Source organism: Petaurus breviceps, unplaced genomic scaffold, assembly GCF_028583685.1.
Source record: "Petaurus breviceps papuanus isolate PSGF00001 unplaced genomic scaffold, PetGlider_PUasm1.0 470, whole genome shotgun sequence".
NCBI classification, from domain to species: domain Eukaryota; kingdom Metazoa; phylum Chordata; class Mammalia; order Diprotodontia; family Petauridae; genus Petaurus; species Petaurus breviceps.
The window spans coordinates 844,905-872,295 of record NW_027186350.1 but is presented as its reverse complement, the minus strand read 5'-3'; the positions used below and the strand labels follow the sequence as shown (position 1 = coordinate 872,295).

The following is a 27,391-nucleotide window of genomic DNA, read 5'->3' as shown; positions in this document are numbered from 1 at the left end:
AGATCTTTTCAAGAGGTCTATGAGGCTAGAACTATGTATGTGTGTGTATATATATATATATATATACACACACACATACATAGTTCTAGCCTCATAGATATATATATAATAGGTCACATGGCTAGTAAGTGTTAAGTGTCTGAGGCTGGATTTGAACTTAGGTCCTCCTGATCTTAGGGCCAGTGCTCTACTCACTATGCCACCTAGTTGCCCCAATATGTTAAAATATATTAATGAAATCTATACCTTTTCCCCTTGTGATTAAAAAAAAAACGTATGCCTGCTCTTCCTTGTGTTCTAGAATGTTGGGCATGAGAAAAAGCCCCCTTAAGTGAAGAGGGAAACCAGTGTCTTCAAGAGGAAACCAAGGAAGAAGTTAGCCTAGGATGAAGTGGGGTTTGTTAACAAAAGAATGAAGGTTTCAGGAGGCGGCCAGGTAGCACAGCGAGTAAGAGCACTGGCCCCAGTGTCGGGATGACCTGGGGGAATAAAATCTGGGCTCAGATACTTAGCACCACACCCAGAAATAACTGGCTGTGTAACCTTGAGCAAGTTACTTAACCCCAATTGCTTTAAAAAAAAAAAATGAAGGTTTCAGAAGGCACAAGCCAGAATTTGGTAAAGACTAGGTAAGGATAAGACTGAGTTGGAGGGGGATGAAAAAGTGGGGGATGGTTATCAGTAGAATGAGGCTTTCATCTTGACAAGTGATGACTTTGAATTTTACAGATTAGAAAATAGAATGTAGGAGTTTGTTAGCAACAACATGGGTGAAGTATCAATTAACTGGAGACCCCACTCCCAGGGTTAGTATTTAGGGGAATGGGACCATCAGGTTGTCCTTTCTTTAAACATCAGAGAGATAGGGATAGAGCCAGTAAGGAAATTAGACCAGACATCTGCTTGGGTAAATTTATTCATGAGGTCCCCAGGGGCCTGACTGAACTCAGATTTGATAGAGTTTCTTTGCCTCATCCTAAGATGATAAGAGATGGCTTACACATATAAGATATCCCACACATGGAGAATGCATTTGGCTTCTGGTCCATACTGATATCTGATATCTTAGTTCTTAAAGCTCTACCTAGGGAAGAGCAGTCACGGTTTTGTCCCAGGGCACTTACATCTGGAGGAGGGAGGGAACTTCCTCTCTGTACCTTCTACTTTGTGGCTTACTTCTTCACCCTGACCTTAATATCTTGTAATTAACTTTTATCTATCCATTCCTCCCTCACCTTACTGAAACTATTCTCAGAAGTCACCAATGACTACCAGTTCCAATGACCTTTCTAAAGTCTTTATTATCCTTGACCTTTCTGTGACTCAAAACTCTGGATCAATCCCTCCTTCCCTTCTTTTGGATACTCCCTCGTTCATAGGGTTTCATAAAACCTCTCTATCCAAGTTTTCTTTCTTCCTCTTAGTCAAAAGGAACAATCTCCTTTGCAGGCTCATTTCCCATTTCCTATCTGTGAATGTCTCCTTCACTTGTGTCATATGCCCTCTATTCTCTTCCCTCTCTAGGTGATCTCGTCCTCTGTATGCATATGACTCCCAGATCTCCATATCCAGACCAGTTCTTTCTCCTGAGCTCCATTCATGAATCTCCAACTTCCTGCCTGATATCACCACATGGATATCCCATGGGTATCTCAAACTCAACATGCCCAGAACAGAACTCATTATCAGACCCATACCTCCTCCTAATTTCCCTATTTCTGGCAAAGGTACCAACATTCTCCTAGTCACCTAGGTTTTCAACTTCAGAGTCATTCTCCAGTCTTCATACTACCTTATTGTCCCTGTGTCCAATTAGGTGGAATCTTTTTTTTTTATTTTTGAAGATTGTGTCTTCCTATCTCACCCAGGATAAAAGTACAGGGGCTACTAATGGACTGATCCAATTCAGAACTTTGACCTGTTCTGTTTTTCACCTGGATCAATTTGTCCCTCCCCAGACAATATGGTGGCAACTTGTTCCCAAGGGCTCACCATATTAATATCAAACTAGCATGAAAATCCAATCAGTATATTCTCCTTCAGTTCAGAACTCACAAGCTCACAAGATGTGCCAGGCTCAGGCTTCATGGTAAATGGGATTACAAGCATGGGCCACCATGCCTATCCAGGTGCAAGTCTTCTTGGTCTACTTCCTCAATATCTCTTACAGTTTTTACCTTCTGTCTATTCATACCACAAGCACCTTCATTTAGGTTTCATTACCTCTCCCTTGGATGATTACAATGACTTTTTCATCAGTTTCCCTGCTTTCAACCTTTCCCTTTTCCAATCCGTCCTCCATACAGCTGCCAAGTTGGCATGGGTCTGACCATAAGAAGCTTCAGTAACTTCACGTTGCCCTTAAGATAAAATATAAACTCCTGTGTTTGGCATTTAAATCCCATAACAATCTTTCCAAGCTGATTAGATGTTATTCCACTTCATGATACTACTGCTAAAATGTTCAACCAAATTCTATCATATGCATCTACTATGTGTCTACTGCATTCCATATACTACATTCTGTCATTCATCGCTAAGCTTGTGCACAGGCTATCACTGGAACCTGATAAACATTTCCTTCTCTTCTCTGCCTCTAGGAGCCCATAGGTCTCTTCTAGTCTTCTTGCACCATATACCGCCCCCCCCCCCCCCATTCCCCAGACACTCTGCAATGCAACGATGCTGGCCTCCTTGCTCTATCTCCCACTAGACACTTCTCCTGGCTCCAGGCATCTTCATTGGTGCCCCACATACCTAGAAAACTCTCCCTCTTCACCTCTTGGCTTCCCAGCTTCCTTCAATTCCCAGATAAAATCCCTTCTTCTACAAAAATCCTTTCCTGATCTCCCTTAATGCTGGGCTCTTTCCTCTATTGATCCAATCCTATCCAATCCAATCAGATCACACAGGTAGTTAGCCAATAAGCTCATAAGCATTTATTAAATACCTATTATATGCCAAGCACTGTTCTAAGCACTGGAGATACAATTAATAAAAAAGGACAGTTTCTGCCTTTAAGGAACTTACAATGTAATGATTGGAGACAGCATAAAAAAGGAGGAGAGGAAGCCCCCCTCTCCCCCCCAAGAAGAATCAGACACCCGTGGGGTGTCTGGCCCTTCTTGCCTTGGACCACAAGCTTCTTGCTCTGTGGAATAGAAAGCAGCAGGGCAATAGATACAGAGTGGAATGGGTGACTATGTTGATTACGTATTTATTATATTTACACTAAATGTATTTTATCTGTACATAGTTGTTTGCATGTTATTTCCCCCCTTAGACTGTGAACTCCTTGAGAGCAGGGACTCTCTTTTGCCTTATCCCCAGTGCTTAGCACAAAGTCTGGTACATAGTAGGCACTTATTGCCTTATTGACATGTGTGACCTGAGCTTCAATTTCCTTATCTTTAAAATGAGGATATTAGATTACATGACCTGTTTTGTTGTTGTTTCTGAGTCATTTTCAGTCTCATTCAACTCTTCATGACCCCATTTGGGGTTTTCTTGACAAAGATACTGGAGTGGTCTGCCATTTCCTTCTCCAGCTCATTTTAAAGATGAGAAGACTAAGGTAAACTGGGTTAAGTGACTTGCCCAGGGTCACACAGCTAGTAAGTATCTGAGGCCCAGATTTGAACTTAGGAAGATGAGTCTTCCTGACTCCAGGCCCAGCACTCTATCCTCTTGCCACCTCACTGCCTCTTATAGACCTAAATATTTTTACTTATGTAAAACCAAATACAAATTGAGGTGTGTTGTTTAAAGTCCTCTCCTACTTGTCTCCAGTCTAGTGTTCCACTCTTATCTTGTGCACTTCATACGTTCTTCCATCAGGCCAGACTCACCATGCCTTTGCAGAGACTGTTCTCCATGCCTGAAATCCAACCCCTCCTTGTTCTTGTTTCTTGGAATCCCCAGTTTTCCTTCAATGCTCAGCTTGTGTTACCTCCTATATGAGGTTTCTTCTGATCCCCACCAAAATTAACTTGCAGATATTTTAAATACACTTATTCTGCACATTCTAGTGTGTACATATGTTGTCTCCCCTGATAAAATGTAAGCTCCTTAAGTGAAGGGACTGATTCATTTTTTCTTTAATTTTGCCATAGTGCCTCACTTGTGGAAGTCACTGACCATCCCTAGCACCTAGCACATACTAGACTTTAGAAATGCTTGTTGATTGATTAATTGGACCTACATAGGGTTTTATAGTTTAAAATACACTGTCACATTTGAGCATCCCAACAAGCCTGTGAGGGCTGCAGGAGAAATAGCATTACCCCTACAGACCAAGCCAGAGCCATAGTGTCATAGGGGATAGAGAGCCAGCAAGATCTTGGCTTAATTCTCTCCTCCGACATATACTGAGCAACAGGGAGCCTCTCAGTGCCCCCAGGCAACTCTCCAAGCTTATAAGATTCAGAGAAGGTGATAATCTACATTGGGAGAGGGAGTTGCATTATTCATCCTATCTTATAAATGTGGAGATTGAGGTTCAGATGTATTTTGGAGTCAAAGGACCTGGACTCAATTCCCAATTCTTCCACTTACTACCCATGTGATCTTAGACACATTATTCCTCCACTCTTGCCTCTGTTTTCTCAACTGTCAAATGATGGGTTGGATAAGATAACTAACCTTTGACGTTCCTTCCAGTTTCTTTCTTCCTTTGTTCCTCCTCTTCCTCCTCCTCCCCTTCCTCCTCCTCCTCCTCTTCTTCTTCTTCCTAGCATTTATGTAGCTCCTACTGTGTGCCAGGCACTGTGCTAAGCTCTTTACAGACATTAATCCATCTGATCCTCACAACAACCCAGTGAGGTAAGTGCTATTATCATCCTCATTTTACAGGTGAAGAAACTGAGACAAACAGAGGTTAAGCAATTTGTCCAAGATCACACCATTAGTGAATGTTGGAGGTCACATTTGAACTCAGGTCTCCAGACCCAGTGGATAGACCTATCCACTTGTCACCTAGGTTCATCTTGATTCTCAAGAAGAAAAAAGCCCCGGGAGATGTGAAAGTAACCAACACCACTGACTCCCTGCCTTGCTTTTCTACTCCTGCCTTACCTGGAGTTTCCAAGTCTTTTTTTCTAGGTCTAAATGAACAGAACCAGTCACACAGGCAAGAGAGGAACTTGAGTTCCCAGAATCACAGAATTTCTAAGACTTTTAGTAGGTATCTGCTTTCAGACCACATCAGGCCCTAGGCCACAGGTAGGAAAGAAAGAGGGAAGAGTGGGGCACAAGCTCGTTTATAGTCTGGCACAGGGTACGCTTTGTCAGCAGAATTTTTTTTAGAAGGGAAGGAAAAGGATAGAGAGCGAGACCAGATGTTTGTAATAGCGTCACAGGCCTTTGGTGCTCAGCAGGTTGAATGAGACACCATACAGAAAAGAGACTACAGTCCATTGAGCAGGCTGGTTGAGCTGGAGTCAGCTTTATTTTAAAATCGGGGGAGAACTGTAAGAGCAAATCAGGGTCTGGCAGCCAGGATGGTCCATTCTCTACACTGGTCAGAAGCAGGAGAGATAGCTGTCACGTGGCCCATTTCTCCATGGTTGATATTTAAATAATATATACGTATATCACTAATTCTCCTGACATCCTGATTCTTCCCAGTTCCCCTTTTCTCCTAATTAGCAGTTTCCCTGTCAGTTCAACTCCTGAGGAAGGGAATTGAAATGTCTTGTTCTACCATCCCACCCCCTTAATTTAAATTTTAAAAAATGAGTCTTGTGCCCACTGAAATTTGTTTATCGGCCCTCCCTTAACAAATTTAGCAGCTTCTGACACAGCCTCACATTACATAAATCTCCACTGATGACAGAAACTAGTTTGTAAAGAAATATTCGTCTCAATCATCATCTCTTCTGTGGTTCCGAGTTGCTCCACATTGTCATACAGGTACAAATACCTTCCCCTCTGCATCTTCTCATCCTATGTCAGTCTTACTTATGTCTTTTCATATATCCTCCAAAGTTATAAGATTCAGAGAAGGTGATAATAATCTACATTGGGAGAGGGAGTTTCATTATTCATCCATATAACCAAGAACCTGTTCCATTCCATTTTATAGATGTGGAGATTGAGGTACAGATTTTGGAGTCAAAGGACCCACCCATCATGCAGAAGACATTCTTATAGGGTTCTGGGTTATGACAGGGCTACTAGTGCAGTAATCATGCCAGCTTCTTTTTCTTTGCTCTTGGTATGACCTAATGTCCTTTCCAACTATACATTTCCTACATATTTTTTTGAAGCAGTTATTGTTAAGTGACTTGACCAGGATCATGCAGCTGGTACATATCTGAGCCTATATTTGAACTCAGATCCTCTCAACTCCATGGCTGGTGCTCTATTGTACTGTCTAGCTGCCCCTTTACACATTGTTTTCATGCTATGTCTTGTCTGCAGGTCATCATTGCAAATATACTGCAGCTTATGTTCACCTACTATGAGAGCTTTGTATTCAGAGGAGTGATGGATCCAGCTCACATTGGCTCCAAAGAGTTAAGCTTTCAGAGTGAGCTTTTACACCAAATCAGCAGATAGGTACTTAATATAAAAAAGTACTTATACTTACTTATACTTAAGTACCTACACAAAAAAATACTTATACTTTTACTTAGGTACTTATACAAAAAAAGCACTCATATTTAGGTAATAAAATACAAAATCAACAAATCTATAAATCAGAGTTTGATTATTTTTTTGTTAATTATCTAGTTGAAGAAAATGTCCATAATGTGGAAAAAATTTTTAAATGTGTCATGTGTACTTTTTTTTTTTTGGAGTGTCAGTTGTTAAACATTTATCAGCACACCCCTGCTTGTATGGTCCTTTGCCAATGAAGGTTAAATATAATTTTCAATACTTCAAGGATCTTTTATTTCATTTTTGTCTTCATGAGTGGTTGTGGCTAAAAAAAAATCATCTCCTTATAGTCAACCCTCTGGTGATGAACTTTTCTAGACTTGGTTGGGTCGATTCTTAGAAAACAGACACAGTTGGCAGTCCCACGCTTGAAGCTTTGCCAACTGGGTGGGAGCTGCTGGAGTTTGTGCTTTGCCATCATAGCCTTTGAGAGTCCAAAGTCGTCCCCATGCCATGTGGAGATGGCAGAGTAGAGGTGGGTTTTCAAAATAGCAATTAGAGAGAAAACCCAACTGGTTTTGTAGCAGAGATCATGGGATGAGGATACTGTGTGGAAAAGCTAATTGAGGGGAGCTCATTTAAATTGGTTTTTATAAAAGATGCAAGTTGCAAGAAGAGATTGAATGAGCCACATGATGCCTGACCCTGTGTTGCTACCTAGAAAGTAACAACTTCCTTCTAACTCTGACCCATCTAAATTGAAGCCCAGCATGACTTCTCTTCCTTCATCACTGTATACATGAACTGACTGTTGTATTATATTTTAAATACATTGGTAGTTCCCTTTAACATAGTCCTCTCTAATGTATAAATACCCCTATTTCAAGATCCAGCTCAAATATCACTTCCTCAATGAATCCAAATCAGAGAGCCTTCCATCATCTGATCTCTTAACATTCTGGACTTCCTTTACATACTTAGATGAATTTCCTATTTATCCTGTATCTTGTTTGCTTTGTTTTTTAAGTATTAAAATTTTTTAATTGAAAAACTACTAATATGAACATGTTTTACATGACTACACATGTATAACCTTATAACAGATTACTCACTGTCTCAGGGAGGGGAAAGGAGAAGAAGGGGCAGAATTTGGAACTCAAAACTAAAAAAAAAAACAAGTGCTAAAAATTGTTTTATGTGTAATTGGGGGAAAATAACATTTTAAAATGACAAAAAAATTTAATTTATAGAATAAAACAAGCATTTCCATAACATAATATACTAAAAAGATGACTGCACATGAAAATGCAAATCTATTATTTATTCCTTTTAAATATATAATAAAGTTATCTAAATTTCTTTTTTCCCCTTGTTTTCCTTCCTCCCGTATGCTAAAGATGGCTACCACTAGACACAAAATATTTATCTGCTTAGATGTGGTCTTTCCCCATTAGATTGTAAGCTCCTTAAGGGTAGGAATTGTCTTTTGCCTCTTTTTGCATTCCCAACACTTAGAACAGTGCCTAGCATATAGTAGGTGCCTAATAAATAGTTATGGATTGATACAGCAATTTGTATTGTAGTCATTTGTCTCTGCCACATTATTTAGCTCCACCCCAGGCTGGATTATATGCTGCTTGAGGTCTGGGACCCTGCCTCATTTCTCTTTGGATCTATCCTGACCCACACAGCACCGTGTACATAACCAGTGTGATGCAGTATTTTGAACTGAAATGCATTAGATTGAATTTGCCTTGAAACCCATTGAAAGTGATCTATTGCAACATTATATGTTGCAATGTGGCATGTACTCAGTAAATATTTGATGATGAATGAACAAAGAAGCAAAATGATTTTCTTACGCAGCATTGTGTCACCTATAACACAAACCCCTGCCCACCCTGAGCCCCAACAATAGCTTCATACTGAGGCACCTGTGTAATTTGCTCTTATACATTGGGTCAATATTTATTCCTCAACTGCTCATACATTTTCCTATTTCACTGTGTCTGTCTTAGAGCCAATGCCTACCTGTGTGACCTTGGACAAGTCTCTTCACTGACCCCAGCAGTTCTTCCATTCTGTATAATTGTCTTTTGACAGCAGGCATCGTGCCATAAGGAAAAGAATAATGGTTTTGGAATCAAAAGACTTGAGTTCAAATTCCAGTCTCAATACTTAAAAACGATTTAAGAGTGGGCAACCAAAAAGCCCTTTAGTGAGTTCCTCATACCAACTCCATGAAGCAAGTAGGGTAACTATCCCCCTTTCACAGATGAGGAAATTGAGATTTAGCAAGTTTAACTAATTTGCTCGGAGTCACAGAGCCAGTGAATGGCAGAGCTGGGACTCCAACCCGGCTTGGTGGACTCTAAGGCCAAACCTCATTTCACAGTGTCAAAGTTGCAAATCATTGTTTCTCTGGCTATTTGTGAGGTGAGGCCAGATTAATACTTAGCTCTCCCTGTACTCAGCCCAGTGGTACAGTAAATAGAGAGCTGACTTCAGGACTGAGAGGATTTGGGTTCTAGCCTCACCTCTGAATCGGAATGACTCTGTGACTCTGGGCAAGTCACTTGAACTCCAGAATAGAGTGTTCCTTATGACTGTAAGTTGCAGGGAAGATGCCAATATACATGCATAGGAGTCTCCTCACTCAGGAGCTAATTTCACTCATCTTACATATTCAATTACAAGTGGCTAAGTTATTTGTCCCAGGGATGTATTTAAACAAAGCTTACTTTTAAATTTTATTCTAAAAATGTTATTCTTTATAATACACTTCCCAGTGTATTATACAATAAATACACCCCTTAACCATTAGAGCCTACCTTTCAGGCCAGGAGTGAGGCCCAATATTTCATCCAATACAACGGTGCAGAAGAAGACACAGAAGATAAAGTAGTGAGTAAGCTATCAGACTTTCTTTAAGAGAGTTGAAGTGGCTTGGGATCCTTCATCAGGAGTTTGAGATGCTCTGACCTCTCTGATAAAAAGCCAATAGCTTTCAGTGCTGGGTTTGTAAAGTATCTCCACAGCAGAAGACAATGAAAATTAATTCATATATCCATAAGCATTTATTAAGCACCTACTACATTCCAGAAATTATGTTAGGCACTGGAGATACAAAGCCAAAAATTAAATAGTTTCTGACCCTAAGGAGCTTAAATCCCATTGGGGGAAATAGCAGGTATACATATAAATAGTATATATAAAATAATTTTGAGGGGGGAGGCACTAGCATCTGGGCAGATCAGGAATGCTGTCATAAAAGATGAGGCTGGGGCTGATCTTTGAAGTGAGACAAGAATTCCAAGAGATAGAAGTGAAGAAGAAGCATTGAGGGTGGGGAGAGCCTGTGCAAAGGCCTGGGGATGAAAGGTGGAATGTTGAGTGTGTACAACAGTAAGTAGGTAAGCCAGTTTGGGAAAAATACATATCCAGTAAAAGGGTAAGGTGTAATGAGTCTGGAAAAGTAGGCTGAAGCCAAAGTGAAGGATGTTGAATACCAAAAGAGTTTGTATTTTATCCAAGAAGCTGCTGGTCTAACAATTCCACCTGACAAATGTTAACTCCACAGTGTTAATCAAACACTTCATCAGAGAAGGAACACTGAGCCTAAGAAGATAGAAATATTTATTACCTTGGTCAAATTCAAAGAATTTTGGGAAGCTAAAGATTTTTACAAGGTTTGGTGGTTACCACTAGAAGTTTACAAAGAACTATGCCTCCATCTCCAAATGTCACAATCCTATAGCCCATGAATAAATGGTTGGGGAGAACCAAAAATAGAAAGGCAAAAAGAGGCAACCTGACTTGAACCCTCTGCCCCGATCTGGCAATTTTTAAGGCAAGAAATGCAAGCAAGTCTTTAATGACATAAGATATTTGCTAGTGTTGATTTTTATAACTGTTCTTATAATTTCTTTATTCTGAATTTAAACACCAATGAAGGGCATTTCCATCCACAGCAGACTACAAAAAAAGAGAATTTTATGCATGAAATCTCCATTTCACACTGCTCATTTAAGATGTTACTTTCAAAACTGTCCCTACCTCTTTGTGTTTCCTTCTGTTCTCTTCTGTGTATTTTTCTTTTTCCAAAAAGGTAAAATGATTCTATTTTTTATATCATTATTGCTAGGTGGGAGTTAGGTATGTGGCCTTTGGAGTACATACATACATAAGGTCACCAAACTTCATTCTGGACCTGATAACATTCGGGCTGGGCCTATTGTTATAGGAATGTGAACTCAAGATCTTCCCTGCCCCGAGGCTTAAGTGCACCTGGAGCCTGTGGCTGGAGGCTTATTTCTCAGGAGATACTTTGTGACTGGGCAGTGAGTGGGTCAAGAGGGTTGTGACATTCTCTGAGCCAGGAGAAGGCTATATAAACCCTGATGGGAGGCTTTGCTTTGGGGCTCACTTTGAGAACTGTTGTATGATTTGACCAGACGAGACTCTGGGCAGCCATTGAGCCCCCTGGCTTTAAATACCCAGATGTTGGTGCTTCCCTCTCTGGTAACTGACTAGGTATGGATATAATGGTTGGACAGTTGGAGGCCTATCTGCTTGATCCCTTTCTCTGTCTCCTTGTAACTTCTGCTTGTAACTGGTTTGCATTTTGTTTGTATTCTCTGAAGTTCGGGGTGCTGACCTTTTTCCCCTGAACTAGGTAAAAGACATATGTCTGATTGATTAAAGCAAGCTCATTAGCCCATTTTGAGTTGCTTTCCTTTAGAAAAGCAGATCTAAGAACCTTTGTTGGTAGCCACCCTGGGTATATCGGAGTTCTTGCTGCTATACCGATTGATCTGTGTTTTGAAATTTTTGGAAGATGGTGAAGTTATGAAGACTCAGTACCAATATATGTCACTTGGTTAAGATATTGGATTAGATTAAAAAGGAGACATCAAATGAGAATATTTCAAAAAGAAAGAAACTAGATATAGTGTCAGAATTTACTTTTAGGAATGCTAGCTAGAGGATAGAATCCTACTAAGAATATTAGAATCCAGGGAAAGCATAAGAAAGTGGATTGATGGAGAATTGCTGCCAATAGTTTAATGAGTGACTTGTCTGCTTGCCTACAGAACAGTCCTTGAGAATAGTTGAATCCCTGAAAAAAAGATGATCTGTCTCCATCACCTCTTGTGCACAGGGAAGACAAATTTCCTGATATCCAATAATAGAGGCATAAAAGAAGCAAACTCCATGAGGGGACAACCCATTAGATACAGATGGATAGTTGGTGCCTGATGTTGACCCATATGAAGAGCCTTTTTTGGACTTGACTGTACCTGAGACTATCATATAACCTTATCTAGAGATAGAAGGGACTTCAGAGGTCATTTAGTCCCATCCCCTCATTTTACAGATGAGGAAACTGAGACTGGGGAAGTTAAATGATAACCTACCTGCAGTGCGTTTGGAGACCATGAATGCAGAAGCTTCTCTAGGTCACTGCAGAAATGCCAAGTTTATAATGCTACTTACTGGTAAGTAACGATTCTGATACTAGGTACTATATATTTGTATGTCACCTATATGTTTTATCTTCTGTCTGTAACTTTGCTATGGGATGTTATGGGTTTTCTATTTTGATGTGACCACCATATTGGTCTTTGGTTTGCCCTGTATTTGCACATCTGGTACAATTTGAAAGTATGGTTTGTTTGTTTGTTTTTTTACTTAGGGGCAGTCAAATGTCATAGGAGTAAGATGAGAGAAAGCCTTTATTTCTCAGTGTCCTTTGGAATATGCACACACCTGTCCAATCATTTCCTATGACGTCCTAGGCCCAAGAGTTTAGCTTCATTTGCAGAAAATCAAGACTTTGAGTGATCATCAGACACTGTTAAGGGGATGTTGTCACAGGGAGGAAATAGGGAAAGAAAGAAAGAAAGTGGAGGGATGACTAGATGGCACAGTGAATAGAGCACTGGCCTTGGAGTCAGGAGAACCTGAGTTCAAATCTGATCTCAGACACTTTAACACTTACTAGCCATGTGACCTTGGGCAGGTCACTTAATCCCAATTGCCCTGCCTTCTCCCCTCCAGAAAAAAAAAAAGGGAAGTGGAAACATGACAGGGAAAAACAAGGGGTCTAGTCACAGCACTGACTGTGGGCAGGTTGACAACCAGGTTATGGGAGAGGAGGAAGCCAGCAGATATCACAGTCTTCTCCCAGATTTATGTGAGGACTTGGATAAAGGTATTATATAAGAGAAGCAGAGAATGTGAATGCTATCATTCAGGGGAAAGATTACTGAGAATCTTTCTAATGTTTGTTTCATTTCCTTTCTTGTTCCAATTAAATGCTTTTACTGATTCTATGATGTGATTTGTCTAGGTTTCTGTTATCACAACCATCACTGAATATTTAGAGCTGAATTAATTAGAAGTCCCTAGTTTCTCACTGTTGTGGAGCTTACACGTTACCAAAAAAATATGCCCCATAAACTTGACCTCGAGTCCATGACAATACAATGTCATAAATTCATTATACATTCAAAAATAAAGATTTCAACTATCAAGAAAGGGAGAGTCATTTTAATTATGCTAATTGACATCAAGATGTTTTAAAGAGTAGAAATTATAATGAGCGCCATTTTAAGAATTTTGCAGCATCCCAGTTTGATATCACTAGAAAATTAAAAAACAAAGGCAAGATATCACTGGTCCAGAGGTCCATTGTTGATGACTCTAGAGCATTTGGGGCCTTCTATTCCCAAGGATTTTTCTGCTGTCTGCTACGAAGTCTGAAGTCCTCACCAGCTCCAATTAATTTTTCATCACATTTGTATCCTTTCATTCATTTGCTTATTTGTTCACAGTTATTCACTCAGTCACTCACTTATCCTTTTATTTGTTCATTCATTCATTGAAGGTTCATTTATTTAAATTCAGAAAATATATGAGTAATGCACTCTAAAAACTTTTCCATGATTTCTCATCCATAGTACTGGGGAGAGCAGCTTAAAGAGCCAGAGCCAGAAAGCATAAAAGATAAGGCTCTTCTCCATTTCAAATCCCCAGTTAAATCCTGACTAGAAACCAAAGAATAGACATACTGAACCCTGAGCCTGCTAAAATGTTTATTCTATTGTCCATTAATCCAATCAATCAGTTCCATAGAATGAGAGGCTCTGGTCCGGCCCATCAAAAAAAAAAAAAAAAAACTCAGTAAGTATACAACAAAAACTCAATCCTGGACCAAAAAGGGTTACTTACAGTGAATTTTGAAGTCCTTGTACTGTCTGTCTTCAATTGCTACCATGTACAAAGCTGCCCGGTCTGGAAACATAAGCCCTCCAGGTTTCTGTTGATGAATTGTGGGGAAATGGATCTTGTAATCTATTCACCTGACAAAGACATCACATTTTGAACTGCACGTAGAAGAACTAGGACAAAGCACCCCCACTGCCAATGCTTCAAGTTTTCCTGGCTTGTGTGAGAACTTTGGGGCAAAACCCGTGGCAGCCGACTGTCACAGGATGGACAGGCTCCTCTTCCTCCTCACCTTCCCCACCCCTAAGTACAAAGTGAATCACTTAACCTTCCTGAAGAACTCTTGGAAGACTAGACTTTGGGGAAAGTCAGGAGGTGATCAAAGGAAGGATGAAGGGGACTCAAAACTAGATTCAGGGAGGTGGGCAGGAAATGGGCCTTTTGGGACCTCTGGATGCTTAATACTGAATTAATACTTAATACTTAATACTTGCTATCCTGACGTTCATCTGAACCAAGTGAAATGTTTCAATTTCAACAAAAGTGGCCAGAGCTAAACACGCAAACTTTTCAGCTATCAAAATAGCTGGATAGTGCGTTGGACTTTGTAGGCAAAGGAGGTGGTATCATGTCCACCTTCTCTGAAGAAGACCTGCTTCAGGGATAGGGGCCAAATGAGGTAACCACTGCAACGCATTTCTGGCTTGAGGCATCTAGGAAGTCCCAGTGAGCAGAGGCACAAGAGGGTCTAGCCTCTCTCTAGTCAAAGGACTGAGGCTCAGCCGTGGGTCAACCAGCAATCCAACAAGGAGGGCGACGTGCAGGACACCTACCAGCCACTTGTCCCTGGCGAAGATCACTGTGTTAAGCATTGACTCATAGAAAAGACAATAACCCATCCACTCACTGATGATGATGTCTACCTTTTCCACAGGCAACTCCACCTCTTCCACTTTACCCTTAAATATGGTGATGACTGTTAGGAGGAGAAAAAAAAAAAGAGGAAAACATATTTTTAAACCCTAGGAAGTGAACTGCTGAAGACCCAACTGGTAAACTATAGTGTCAGTGTCAAGACCGTCTCTCCCCAGAAAACATTCCCCTGATTCTTTATGCCGTGTGCCCCCAGCCCACCTAGATTCTGTTTACTTTGGGGGAACTAACACTTCTTAGATATGTTGCTTTAGATCATTATGACACATCCCATAAAATTGTAGAAACTCAGAGCTGGAAGAGACCTCAGAGGCTGTGTAGTACAACCACCACCAGAATAAGGATTTCTAATATAACATACCTGGTGAACACTCATCTAGTTGTATTTATAGATCTCTAGTAAGTAAAAATCTGCTACCTCCCAAGGGAACACATAATATTTCTGGACAGCTAGAATTGCTAATGGTCTGATAACACGCTTAGACTTCAATGCTGCAATGATCTCCTCAATGTGAGTACTCCCCTTAAAAAAGGGGCAATCCATCCATGCCTTCTCATCCTGAGCAACTGTTATCCATGTCCTCTGGTGAATAATGTAAAATAAATAAGGAAAGGAAGACAGGGTTCACACTGTGGAGGGTTTAGAGTGGAAGGCTAAGTCTATAATTTATCGTAGAGATGATAGGGTGCTGCTGAAGATCCCTAGAAGTTTGCCAAATACAGGCCTCAGCTTTACATGGAATGTGGAAGTTTATGTTTATAGACAGCCTAAAAATTTAAAAAAAAAAGTCTGGTCTTCCTCCTTTCTGTCACTTTGCCAATCCCCACAGCAGAGGACAAAGAAGGTTGTAAAGGCAAAGAAACTAGGTTGTTTTTTTCTTTGTTTTATGGATTGCCTTGGTCAAAGAAATCAACATTTGGTGGCCAACCTACTGGTGAAGAGTTTTTCTCCTTAAATAGGCTGCTCCTCAGAAAGTAGGCTTAGTTTGTGGCTAGGATCATATTCAATGCCTTTCCAACAGGGGAGAACTTGCAAAGCACCATGCTTTGTTGGTAAAATAGCCTTCACGACTCTCAGACCAAGTCTATGCTATGATGAATCATGAGAAAAGTACTTTTGTAAAAGTTTAATTAAGTTTCACACAATATGGCTTCCTAAAATTTAGGAGGCACAGACCGATACAGTGCACTCTCTATTTGTTGACCAAGAACACAGTGTGAGTGAGGTGTGTTCAAGCTTTTTGCTTCTCCTTATCTAACACCACTTTTGATTATCATCGGATCCTTGGATACAATATCATTGGATACAGCCAGTAGAGAAAAAAGCAGAGAAGGTAAAATGAGGTGTCTCCTCTCATCGAGGTCTGATAGGAAACTTCCCAGGGATAGGCCACCAAGACTACACTGGAGTAAACTGGGGGAAGTTATCATGAGAGGTCAGCCTGACCCAGAATTCATCAGTATCACTGACAAAGGCTGTCCAAATGAGGTTAGGGATATAAATCCCTAATTAATTCACTATTCTGAACAGAACCAACAAATGTTTGCAGGATTTATCTATTTATTAATTTACCTGCAGAGCTTATTTGTCTTCCTGTGTGTGTAGACACGATTTTTCCAAATTATAATAGCACTTAGAAAAAAGAATTATGAAACTTAAGAGTTGTAAAAAGCCATAGAGATCAAATAATCCACCCCTCATTTTTTAGATAAGGAAACTGAGAGGGGAAGGGAATGGGAAGCAAGGTCTTCTGACTCCAAGTCTAGAGTTTGCACTAACACCTCACTGACACCCTGAAGTCTACCTATAAAACTCAGAAGAGCTAAATGGGAGAGTAGGGATATGGGCTGGTCTGCATTGTGTGGTGAACTCCCCTCCGTGATGCCCAGAACTTGGTATTACACACAATATGGATTCCCCCAAGGCCAGTGCCAGGGGCGACTGAATGACCACTCCCACATTTGCCCAGATCACTGGATAGATGGAAACCATTTGCAGCAAATACCAGTAATTAAATTCTTTCATTTTTGCAGTGATGTAAAAAGAATTGATCAGCCAGATAAAAATTCTACTATTTTGCACTGTGAGATCAATAATTAAGCACTAGAGTTGGAGTTAAGAAGACCTGGGTTGAGATCCTGCCCTTGGCATTTACTGACTGTAAGACCCTGGGCAAGTCACTTAACCTTTCTTATTCTCAGTTTCCTCATATGTAAAATAGGGATAATAGTCCCTGGAGAACGTCCCTCACAGAGTTGTTGTGAGGATTGCTTGAGATACTTTAATGTAGGCCTGTGGCCAATGAGACCCACAATATTCCCAAATGAATTAGGTTAAAATGTAATTGGAAAATACTTAACACAATTGATCTAATGCGTATGAGGTTCTTTGTAAACTTTACAATGCTATATAAATGTCAGTTATTACCATATCTTACAAGCAAGGCAGTGCAATCCAATGTGGTCCTAGAGCTGAGAGCAGAAAATAAAGGGAGCATTCTGTTAAACCCTGAGAACCACAGAATTGGAAAACAAAGACCTATGGAGGCAAGGCATCAGGGGCAAGCAGCTACTTTTAGCACTTACTTAGGTCCTCTCTCTCACGAGCTATTGAGCCACTATCAAAATGGGTCTTGCTGGTGATTAAATATAAGGCCATTAGTGGTAGGCTCAGCCTTTGATGAGGGTGTGAGAGTGAGCCAAGAGCTGGGTATTCACTGGCATAGAAGAACAGACTGTGAATGAAGCGGGGAAAGGGTAACATGATTGAGTCAATGATTGGGAGTCAGGATATGTTACTATTTGAAGGTTATCCCCACCACCCAGTCATGGGGTAAGTGCAGGTTGTCCAGCTATGGAACCCAGAGGTAAAAATGCAAGGACCACAGCAACTGAGTTCCAAGTACAAGGATTTGGCACCTTGAGTGATGAGAGTGAGAAGAGTGAATCCTAGAGGGGAAAAGGAGGATGCTAAGAGAGACCAATGCTTTGAGGTTAGAGATTTTATAAAGCTCTGAGTGCCAGGGTAGAGATGTTAGTATTCCTATATAGAAAAAGAAATATTTGGGAAGCAATGATGAAAAATCCCTGCCAAACACATGTCTAAATGTCGCAGTTCTGAGCCTCCAGTCACCTCCCCAGGGAAAGGAGAAGTGTGGGGAGGGATGGGTCACAAACAGAGGTGGATTTGAGATCAATGGGACATCAAAAAATCCATAACAACATCATCACCAGCTCTCTCATGGAGGCAGGAAACCCTCTCCTCCCCCAGTCTCCATAAAGGGTCTGATGACTCCAGTCAGGGAGCCAAGGGGAACAGTTGTGGTACTGTCAGTTGGCCATTTGGTGGAGCAGCAGATGAGTCTGGGCCAGAACATAGACTGCTTCCCAGGTGGCAGTGCTTCAGAAGAAGCAGGAGCCAATGAAAGGCTAGCCAGCAACGCAGGCGGTTAGGAGCTACTTGGCCCAGACAGATGTTCTATGTTTTGGAATATGGGCTATGGTTGAGAAACAGGAGCCTATAAGGAGTAGCAACAGAGAAATCTCCAAGGACCAAGGTCACAGATCCTCAGAGTGAAGCCATTTTGAACCAACCCAGTTCATATTTTCATGAAATGTCAAGGCCATTTGTTAGCTTGTTGGTATAGGCAATTCTACCTTTACCCCAACAGAAGACTCCATCACAATTCTCAAATCCAACCCATATATCACCACACTAATTTTGACCCTCATTACCTCTAGTGTGGACTATAGGGATAGCCCCCTAATTAATTTCCCTACTTCTGATCTCCTCACTCTCTAATCCATCCTTCACTCAGTAGCCAAAATTACATTTCTTAGACACAAACCTGATCATGTTGCTTCTCAGCTCAAAAATCTTTGGGAGTTCCCCTTTGCCTTTCAGATGAAAATGAAATATCCCCAGCCTGGCATTTAAAGCTCTTTGCAGTCTTGGTCCAGCCCAACTTTCCTGATATTTCCTATTATTCCAGAAAAATGCACCTGTCTGCCCCATCCCACCCCATTCCCCAAGTATCTTTTTTTGTTGTTGTTGTTTTGGATTGTTTGTTGTTTTTTTTTTTTGGAGGGATGAAGGCAAGGCAATTGGGGTTAAGTGACTTGCCCAAGGTCACACAGATGGTAACCCCAAGCATCTTCATTACTTCCTGTCTTTTGTCTTGTCCCTGCCCCTGCTGTCTGGCATGACATTGTTTGGCATGGACTCAGCATTCTGTCTCCTCTCTCTGTACTTAATTACAAGCTGTTCCCCATGCCCAGAATGTTCTCCTTTCTAAATGACATCTCTTAGAATCCCTAGCTTCCTTCAAAACTAAGCTCAGATGCAACCTCCTTCTTGAAGTCTTCCCAGATTCCTCCTAGTTCTTAGTGCTTTCCACCTCTTCAAATGACTCAGTTATTTAACTATGTGCATATTGCATCCCTCCAGGAGAATAGAAGCTTTTAGAGGGCAGAGACTATGTCATTTTGGTTTTTATCTCCCCAGTGTCTAGCACAATGCTTTACATATAGTAGGTACTTTTAATTATTTATTTTATTGTTTAATTATTGAATGACGACCAATTATTGAACCACAACTTGAGTAATTTCCCTCTTGCAGAACTCAGAGGGATGTCTGACAGGTCCCCCTCTGATTGCTCTATAACAAATTAAAGCCCAACTCCATGTTTTTTGAGAGAGTAGAAGCAATCAGTGGCTAAAATGAGATTTGGATTCGAGATGAATATTTTTATATCCTGGGATGAAGGGAATAAGGGAAGACCTGCATCTGAACTGAAGAGATCCTAGACCAGGTCCATGGACCTGGAAGATACATGGAGAAATTTCAGTGGTTATATGAACTTTGCTAGGAATAAAATACATTTTTATTTTCACTAGCTTCTAACTGGAAATTATGAATAAAAAAAACCAGATTCACTAGCAGGGGGGGAAATGGGGAGAAGGAATCAAGTCAAGTCAAGAAGGATTTATTAAGTGGTTCCTATGTTCCTGGCTGGAGATGAAAGGAAAGGCAAAAACAGTCCCTTCTCTCAGGGGCTTCCATTATCATGGTGGAAAGAACATGTAAACAATCAGTACATCTGAGAATAAACTAGAAGGTAGTGAGGGCTCTTGCGCAGGACCCCTGAGGTCGCACTCTACACCCCACCTCCCTATGGGAAAAAGGGAGAGTAGTAACAGGAGCATACTATTAAACTTTGTAGATGACCAATTTGTTTGAAGAAGACATTGGGAGTCTGTAACTTTTTTAAACTCTATGTTATGTTAACTATTTCCCAGGTATTGACAAAGTGTGATCATGTATCCTTGATTCAAGTGATCTCTTGTTAGACATGAATGTAAAATGGCCACCTCAAGTGCCTGTGATGGTGTGGGTTGAAACTGGAGTATTAAATGGTATGGATGAATGAGAATAACAGTAAGAGTAATTGAATCAGTGCAAATGAGTCAAGGTGTTCAGGTCTGGAGACCCAATGGGACAGGTGGTAGAGCCCTGACAAGTTGTATGTGGGCAAGAGTGAGCATGGTATAGGTATGGAACCCTCTTAGTTCAAACGCTGGCAGTTCGTACTGAGCCCCTAGAGTGGGGGCTTCCAAACTTCCAGTTGAAACAACATGAAGAGAGCATAAGTTCTGGGCAGGAGAAGTAGGCTGGTATGCCTGGTCTGCACTTAAAACTGAGAACCTGCTCTCATTTACAATTCCCCTCAGTGGTCTGATTTCAACACACTCCATCTCAAACATTCACAGTTTAGTTCTTCTAGAGTTATGTCCAACACATAATCCAAAGCATCAGAGAGACTTTTTGATGTATGTCCTAAATGGGATGAGAGATATCAAATAAAACATCAGCTTTGGTTCCAGTACCCTCCTGTGTGACAATATTAGTATTTGGGAACCAATTATGAAAGAAACCACACAGATGTTACCAATTTGAATGACAGCATTATTATCCCCAAATGGTCTCTGCAAGGGAAGAAAGAATGCCTGGGGGCAAAGTGAAGTGTTTTATACAGGTAAATCCAACATTCATATTTAATAGAGACCAATGCCAGAAACCCATAAACTCCATTGCTTGGAGGGAGGCGGAAGATTAAATTTGGCACAGGAAAGAGAGGGGGACTTTATTTCTATTTTTTGCTTCAGTTCTCCTTTGTCCCATTTCTAAATATGGTTTCTTTTGTATTATGCCCACAGCTGCATTGCCATAAAATCACTGAATAGACTTAAAAGATTTCATGGCATTGTAGGAAAGACATGAGGCTGTAATCAGAAGACCTGGGTTGTAGCCCTGAATTTTGTGCGTATTAGCACAAAGTTATTATTTCATGTTACTTTGGTTGCACAAAATAATCTCTGAAGCAAGTATTTTTTAAACTTTGAAGTAATATATGTGTGAGGTATTACCCTATAAATCAATTAGTCAACAAGCATTTATTATGTATCTATTATATGCTAAGCACTATGATAAGCTCTGAAAATATAAAGACAAAAATGAAAGTCTCTACCCTTGGGGGATTTACATTCCATCAACACAAATACAAAATATATACAAGATAAGTAAAAAGTTACTTCAGGGAGCATGAGTAGCTGGGGGCATCGGGAAAGGCCACACATGGCACCAGAACTGAGTTATGAAGCAAGCTGAGATTCTAAGAGATGGGGGTGACCGAGAAGTGTACCTCAGGCATGCGGGACAGCCTTTGCAAAGGTCCAGAGGTGAGAGATGCAATAATGTGCTTAAGGGACAGAAAATAGGACAGTTTGGGTGAAATGTAGAGTGTGCAAAGGGGACTAATGTGCAATAAACTTGCAACGTTATGCTGGCTTCAGACCATGAAGTGCTTTCAATGTGAAATAGAAGACTTTTTATTTTATCTCAGAGGAAATAGGGAGTCACTGAAACTTTATAAGGAGGTAAGTGATGTGGTCAGTCTTGTGCTTTAGGAATGTCACTTTTGGAGTTTTGTGGATGAAGTTAAAGGAGAGAACTAAAGCAGAGAGACTAGGTAGGAGATAATAGCTTGATGAAAGATGATGAAAGCCTAAACTGGAGTATTGGCAGTATGAGTAGTGAGAAGGTGGGAAGTCAACAGTCATTTAGCAAGCACCTGTCATGTACCAAGCACTCTACAGATAGAGAAGAGACATGAGAGATGTTAGGGACCAATGAGACTTGGCAACTGACTGGAAAGTGGACAAGGAAACAGAGATGGTGACGATGATGGTGATGATGCATTTATATAGCACTTTAAGGTTTTATCATTTTATCCTCACAACAATCCTGGGAGGTAGGTGCTAATATTATCCTCATTTTTCAGATGAGGAAATTGAGGTAAATAGAGGTTAAAAAGGAATTGCCTGGGGTCACACAGCTAGTCCATTATATAAGGCTCCAGTACCAACACTCTGTCTACAGGACCACCCAGCCTACAGACAAGAATGATCCTGAGGTTTCATTGGGAAGAAATAAAAGTTTTAAGGAACAGAGGATTATTTCTGCTTTAGAGAAGTGCTTGAGACGCCTGTGGGACAACTAGCAGCAAATATCCAATAGGCCATTAGTGACACAAGACTGGGCTCAAAGACATACTGAGGCTGGATATACAGATCTGAAAATTATCTGCACAGACTACCTGCTTATATTATAAATGAGGAAACTGTCTAAGAGGTGGGGAAATGACTTGCCCAAAGTCACAAAGCTAGTGATAGAATAGGAACTAGGTCCCAGGTCTTCTGACCTCCTAGGATGTTTTGCTTTCATTCGCTAATCACCTTAACTTAAACTTGATGCTTTGATTTCCTCATTAAGATAAAACAGATCTTTCTTCCAGTATGGGTCTCTACCAATTAATCATTCGTTTTAACACTTAGCAAAGCTCTGGCAATTGCCTGACTTGAAGAATTTCTCTTCTACAGGAGACTAAAATTGTACTACTCTTTGTGTAACCAAGTTACTGATTAGGGCAGGGTGGCAGCAGAGGGGTAAACAGTGTCCTTCGGCTGTTGAAATCAGGAGGTGGGGAGGGATTTGTGGAATGAGAGAGCTACCTTCTTTAGGGTTATGCCTCCAATCTGAATCTGCCCTCACTAAAATGTCAGCTCAAGATTGGATTGAGGTCACTATATAGATATATTTTTATGCTACAAGAATGATGAAAAGTTTGTCTGAGTGACTATAACAGGGCCTTCATTTGTAGACTTTGGAATAATTAATCTACCTAAACACTCAATAGGGAACAACAGACTCTAAATTGGGAAATTTTCTCCATTCCTTCAAGTAAACACACTGAATGTAAAGTTTGAGTGTGTGTTGGTTGGTTGGTTGGTTGGTTCTTGATTTTTTGGTTTCTTTCTGACATTATAGAAATCTAGGAATTGTGAAAAAAAAAATGGGTCTTTATTTTGTAAAAGAGATTTTGCAAACCTGTGTGGCTCAGCATTGTTTGAAGCCTATTGTCTTACCATCAGAAACAGAGGACATTGCCCTGTGGATATCTGAAGCTACTTTATTGTCCCACATAAGAGTCACATATCAGAGTTGATATTTGTGTCTAATTTCCCTTCCCCAATGCAATAAAGAAAGATTTTGGCTTATAAACTGTGTGAGCTCTTTGGTATTTTTGGAGTTAATAGTGGTTGCAAAAGCTCTGGGACTCTGATCATTTGTTACCAGAGTTGACAATTGTAAGTTTAAGTCACATCTTGCTTCTTGGTTTCACTGCCAGAAAAGACTCATCTTGGTCTCTGGTCTCCTCCCAACCCTTTATCTTCCTTCATTACTTTCCTCCCCTTCCCCTATTATTCTTGACCACCAGTGATAAAATTCAAAATGTCACCATCAGTCCTTTCAAGATTCATATTCATAAGTGAGACTGAAGTCCTTCTCTTTAGAAAAATCTACCCACTGTCCTGGTGTGGGAATTTGCTCAGGCAGGATGGTAGAGATTATCTCAATTGCCAGATCAAGGGTTTTCTGCTGACCAATAGAAGATTAGTTAGATAGTGCTAAAAAGCCATTTATTACAGAAACCTGAACATGTATTTTATTCACTGGAGCTATGGAGAATGCCAATCAAAGCACTGAGAGATAATCCAATCTGGCCTGGTCATCTAAATCATCGCTTTTGGTGCTCTGTGAAATAGGAGGTAAAGGTGAGGTCATGGGATGGATTAGGAGCCTATCCAGAGAAGAACGACCAGGATTGAATGGACACAAAACCATTCCCTATAAGGAATAGCTGAAGGAATTGGAGATGTTCAACTTGGAGGAAAGAATGCTTAGGGAGGGCATGATAGATATATTCAAATATTTAGAGATTTGTCATATGGAAAGGAGAGTCAACATCTCATTTGGTCACAAAGGACAGAATTAAGACCAAAGGGAGATTTGGACTCCATGGAAAGGAGAGGGGAAGGGGACTCAGTGATTAGCATTGCCCAACAGTGGAATGAGATGACTCACAAAGTAGGAGTTGCCTTTCACTAAAAGTAGTTATGCAGAGACTGAATGACCATTCTTTCCTGCTCCCTCGCGGATAGAATATAAAACTGGTTTTCCCCTTTTGAAACCTCTTATTTTTTAAAGTCTTTTCAATGTAGACTGCCTCTTTTCCCATAAGCTTGGTCACACAGGGAATAGAGGAAGAGTTGGAGTTCTCCTTTTCTACCAGAGAAACCAGGGATAGGAATGATCTGCTTTACATCTAAGGAATTGTCTTATTTGTGTCCAAACTAGAATTTTCCTATCAGGTTGTTTATGTGCCTCTCAGAGAATAATCTGAACTATTTATGAGGCATATTTATTCACATATATGTATATATGGAAATATATAGAGTATATAAATATATGTTTATATATGTACATATTTATATAAACATACGTGTATATATGCATGTTTATGTGTGCATATACACATAGCAAATACTATAATACTATTATCTCTAAGCCCCCTTCCAACTCTAAAGATCTAAGCTGCTATGGAAGGATAGCATTGGGCAGGGTGGACAAAACTTGTACAGCAAATGAAGGTTGTCCTAGGCTGATAGATTTTGGAGAACTCTTTAAATCAGGCAGTATAGTGTAGAGGGGGAAAAAAGTTTGGATTTGTAATCAGAGAGGTCAGGTGGTTTCTGGTTCTACAGCTTAGTACCTATGTGACCCTGGACAAACTATGTAAATTCTCTGACCTTTATTTAGGGAAATGGGGAAACAAGGGCATTGGGTGGCTACTCTCAAGGGCCCTTTTGGTTCTAAATCTAAGTCTCTGACTTAGATTTCATTCCTATTTTCTATGTCTGAATCATACGTGGGCCAGGGTGTGCACAGAAACTCAGTTTTATATTTTTAAAATATGATATGTTTTGTGGCTTGCCTAGAAAAGAGGGAAATTAAAAATATACATTCCATCCCTAGGTTTGCCTACAAAGATATGCACTGATTATCTGTCTCCTTCATCTGTGTTTTCATGATTGACCTAAACCCTCTAAAATTTTTTTTTCTGTCCTCTCTTAAACTACCTCCCCGCCAAACACCTACCACTCCCCATCCTTCCTGAACTAATCAAGCCCAGCAACAGAGTAATCAAAGACTTCTGGAATCATCAAACTGAAGCCTAAGAGGGGACCTTTAAGGTCATTTTTGAGTTCAATCCCTACCCAAAACATAAATCTAATCAACAGCATCTAAATTGGTCATCCAGCCTCTACGGTTCATCCAGCCTTCAATGACACTATTTCATGAAACACCCAGCCCCTTCTATTCTGGAGCAGCTCTAATTGTTAAGATGTTTACCTTATGTTGAGTTGAAATCTGCCTCCCAGAAATTTCTACCTATTGCTCAACGGAACCAAAAAGAGCAAATCTGATCTTCTTTCCACATAACAACTCATGAAACTGCTAAAGGCAGATATCATGCTCCCTCCCTATGCTTTTCTTCTCTTGGCTAAGCATTCCCAGTTCCTTTAAGCTGGTTATTCTCTATATATTTTCCAGTTTGTCAATGTTCCTTCCATAATGTGGCACCTAGAATCAGACACAGTACTTCAGATGTGACCTGAGAAAGGACAGAATGTAGTATAATCATCACCTCCCTTACTCTGGACACTCTGCTTCTACTGATTTAGTCTAAGAGCATACTCATTTTTTTTTTGCTTGCCATACCACACTAACTCATATCACACTTGGAATCCAATAAAATGCTAAGCACTTTTTCATATGAACTACTTGGTAGCCAAAACCTCTTCACTTAAGCAGTTGAGTTTTTGAACCCAATTGTGGCACTTCACATCTTTCTGTATTAAATTTCATCTATTTTGTTTTAGCCCTCCACCCTAGTTTGTTGAAATTGTTTTAGATCCCAATTGTTTCAGTTAATAAACTTACCTAACCCTCTCAACTTTGTTATATTTAAAAATTCTAATTTATGGATTAAAATTTTGGGAAAAAAAAACAGGTCCAAGGACAGGTTCCTGGAATATTCCACCAAAGAACTGGGTAGACATGCATCCAATAGTCAGTCCTATCAGTCAATCCAATCATGAACTTGCTTAACTCTACAATCCTCCAGTCTACTTATTTCATATTTTTCATAAGCAGACTATAAGAGATTTTTGTGAAATACACTAATAAAATCCAGTTATGCTGTCCTCTTATCTACTAGCTTAATAACTGAGAAAGAAAGAAAAAGAGAGAGAGAGAGAGACAGAGACAGAGACAGAGAGAGAGAGAGAGAGAGAGAGAGAGAGAGAGAGAGAGAGAAAGAGAGAGAGAAAGAAAGAAAGAGAGAGGGAGAGAAGGAAAGAAAGAGAGAAGGAAGGAAAGAAGGAAGGAAGGAAGGAAGGAAGGAAGGAAGGAAGGGGAAAGGAAAGGAAAGAAGGAAGGAAGGGAGAGGAATTTCACCTTACACAGGAGTTAGGTTCTAAGATAGGTCATCATATAAGGCATATAAAATTTTGACACAGAGTCAAAATTACTTTAGAAAATTCTGAAGTCATCCATAAACTACATCAGAACATTGCTAAACCATTTTAGTTAGAAATGAACTAGGTATCTTTAAAGGAAGTAGTCTGTATTAGAGAACAGATGGGTCTGAGATAGTTGCTATCAAAATAGTTGAATGAAAGCTTTATTTTTCTTGATTTTCAGCTAAGTTTGATCAGGAGAGAAGGTGGGAAATCAGGACTTCTACTCACATAGAAGGAAACAAAACTAGGCAAAAAAAGCTAGCAGACAGGAAAGCAGATGATGAGGGGAAAAACATTCTTAAAAGGGTTCACACCTAAGTGTGATTATGTTAGAGTGTGATCACGCCACTACACAGCTTCTCCATGAAGAGAGAACCTACAGAAGGGAGAGGGAACAAAACAGGAGGCTTCTGGCTGACCAGGAAGGCTGTCCCCCTCATTAGCTCTACAAGTTTAAGTGCAATGAAAAAATTGCCAGTAGTTATGATGAAGAGATGTTTCTAATCACACTCAGTCCAGTCAGATATTCATACTGTGAGAAGTACATTTACTTACTGAATGGAATGGTGAGCAGAATGGTCCACATTATTTAAGTTCATTCTCATTCTCATTCTCATTCTCTCTCTCTCTCTCTCTCTCTCTC

The 27,391-nt window shown here is 40.2% G+C and overlaps 1 protein-coding gene across 1 annotated transcript in view; it reads right to left on the bottom strand.

Annotated features, from left to right (window-relative positions):
- PRMT8 (protein arginine methyltransferase 8) overlaps positions 1-27,391 on the bottom strand; it is a 114,503-nt gene that overhangs the window by 44,390 nt on the left and 42,722 nt on the right. The window contains exons 4-5 of the mRNA XM_069101433.1: positions 14,664-14,806; positions 13,834-13,921 (exon numbers count right to left, since the gene is read on the bottom strand). Of these exons, the coding sequence (XP_068957534.1) occupies positions 13,834-13,921; positions 14,664-14,806 (231 nt within the window). The remainder of the gene's footprint in view (positions 1-13,833; positions 13,922-14,663; positions 14,807-27,391) is intronic.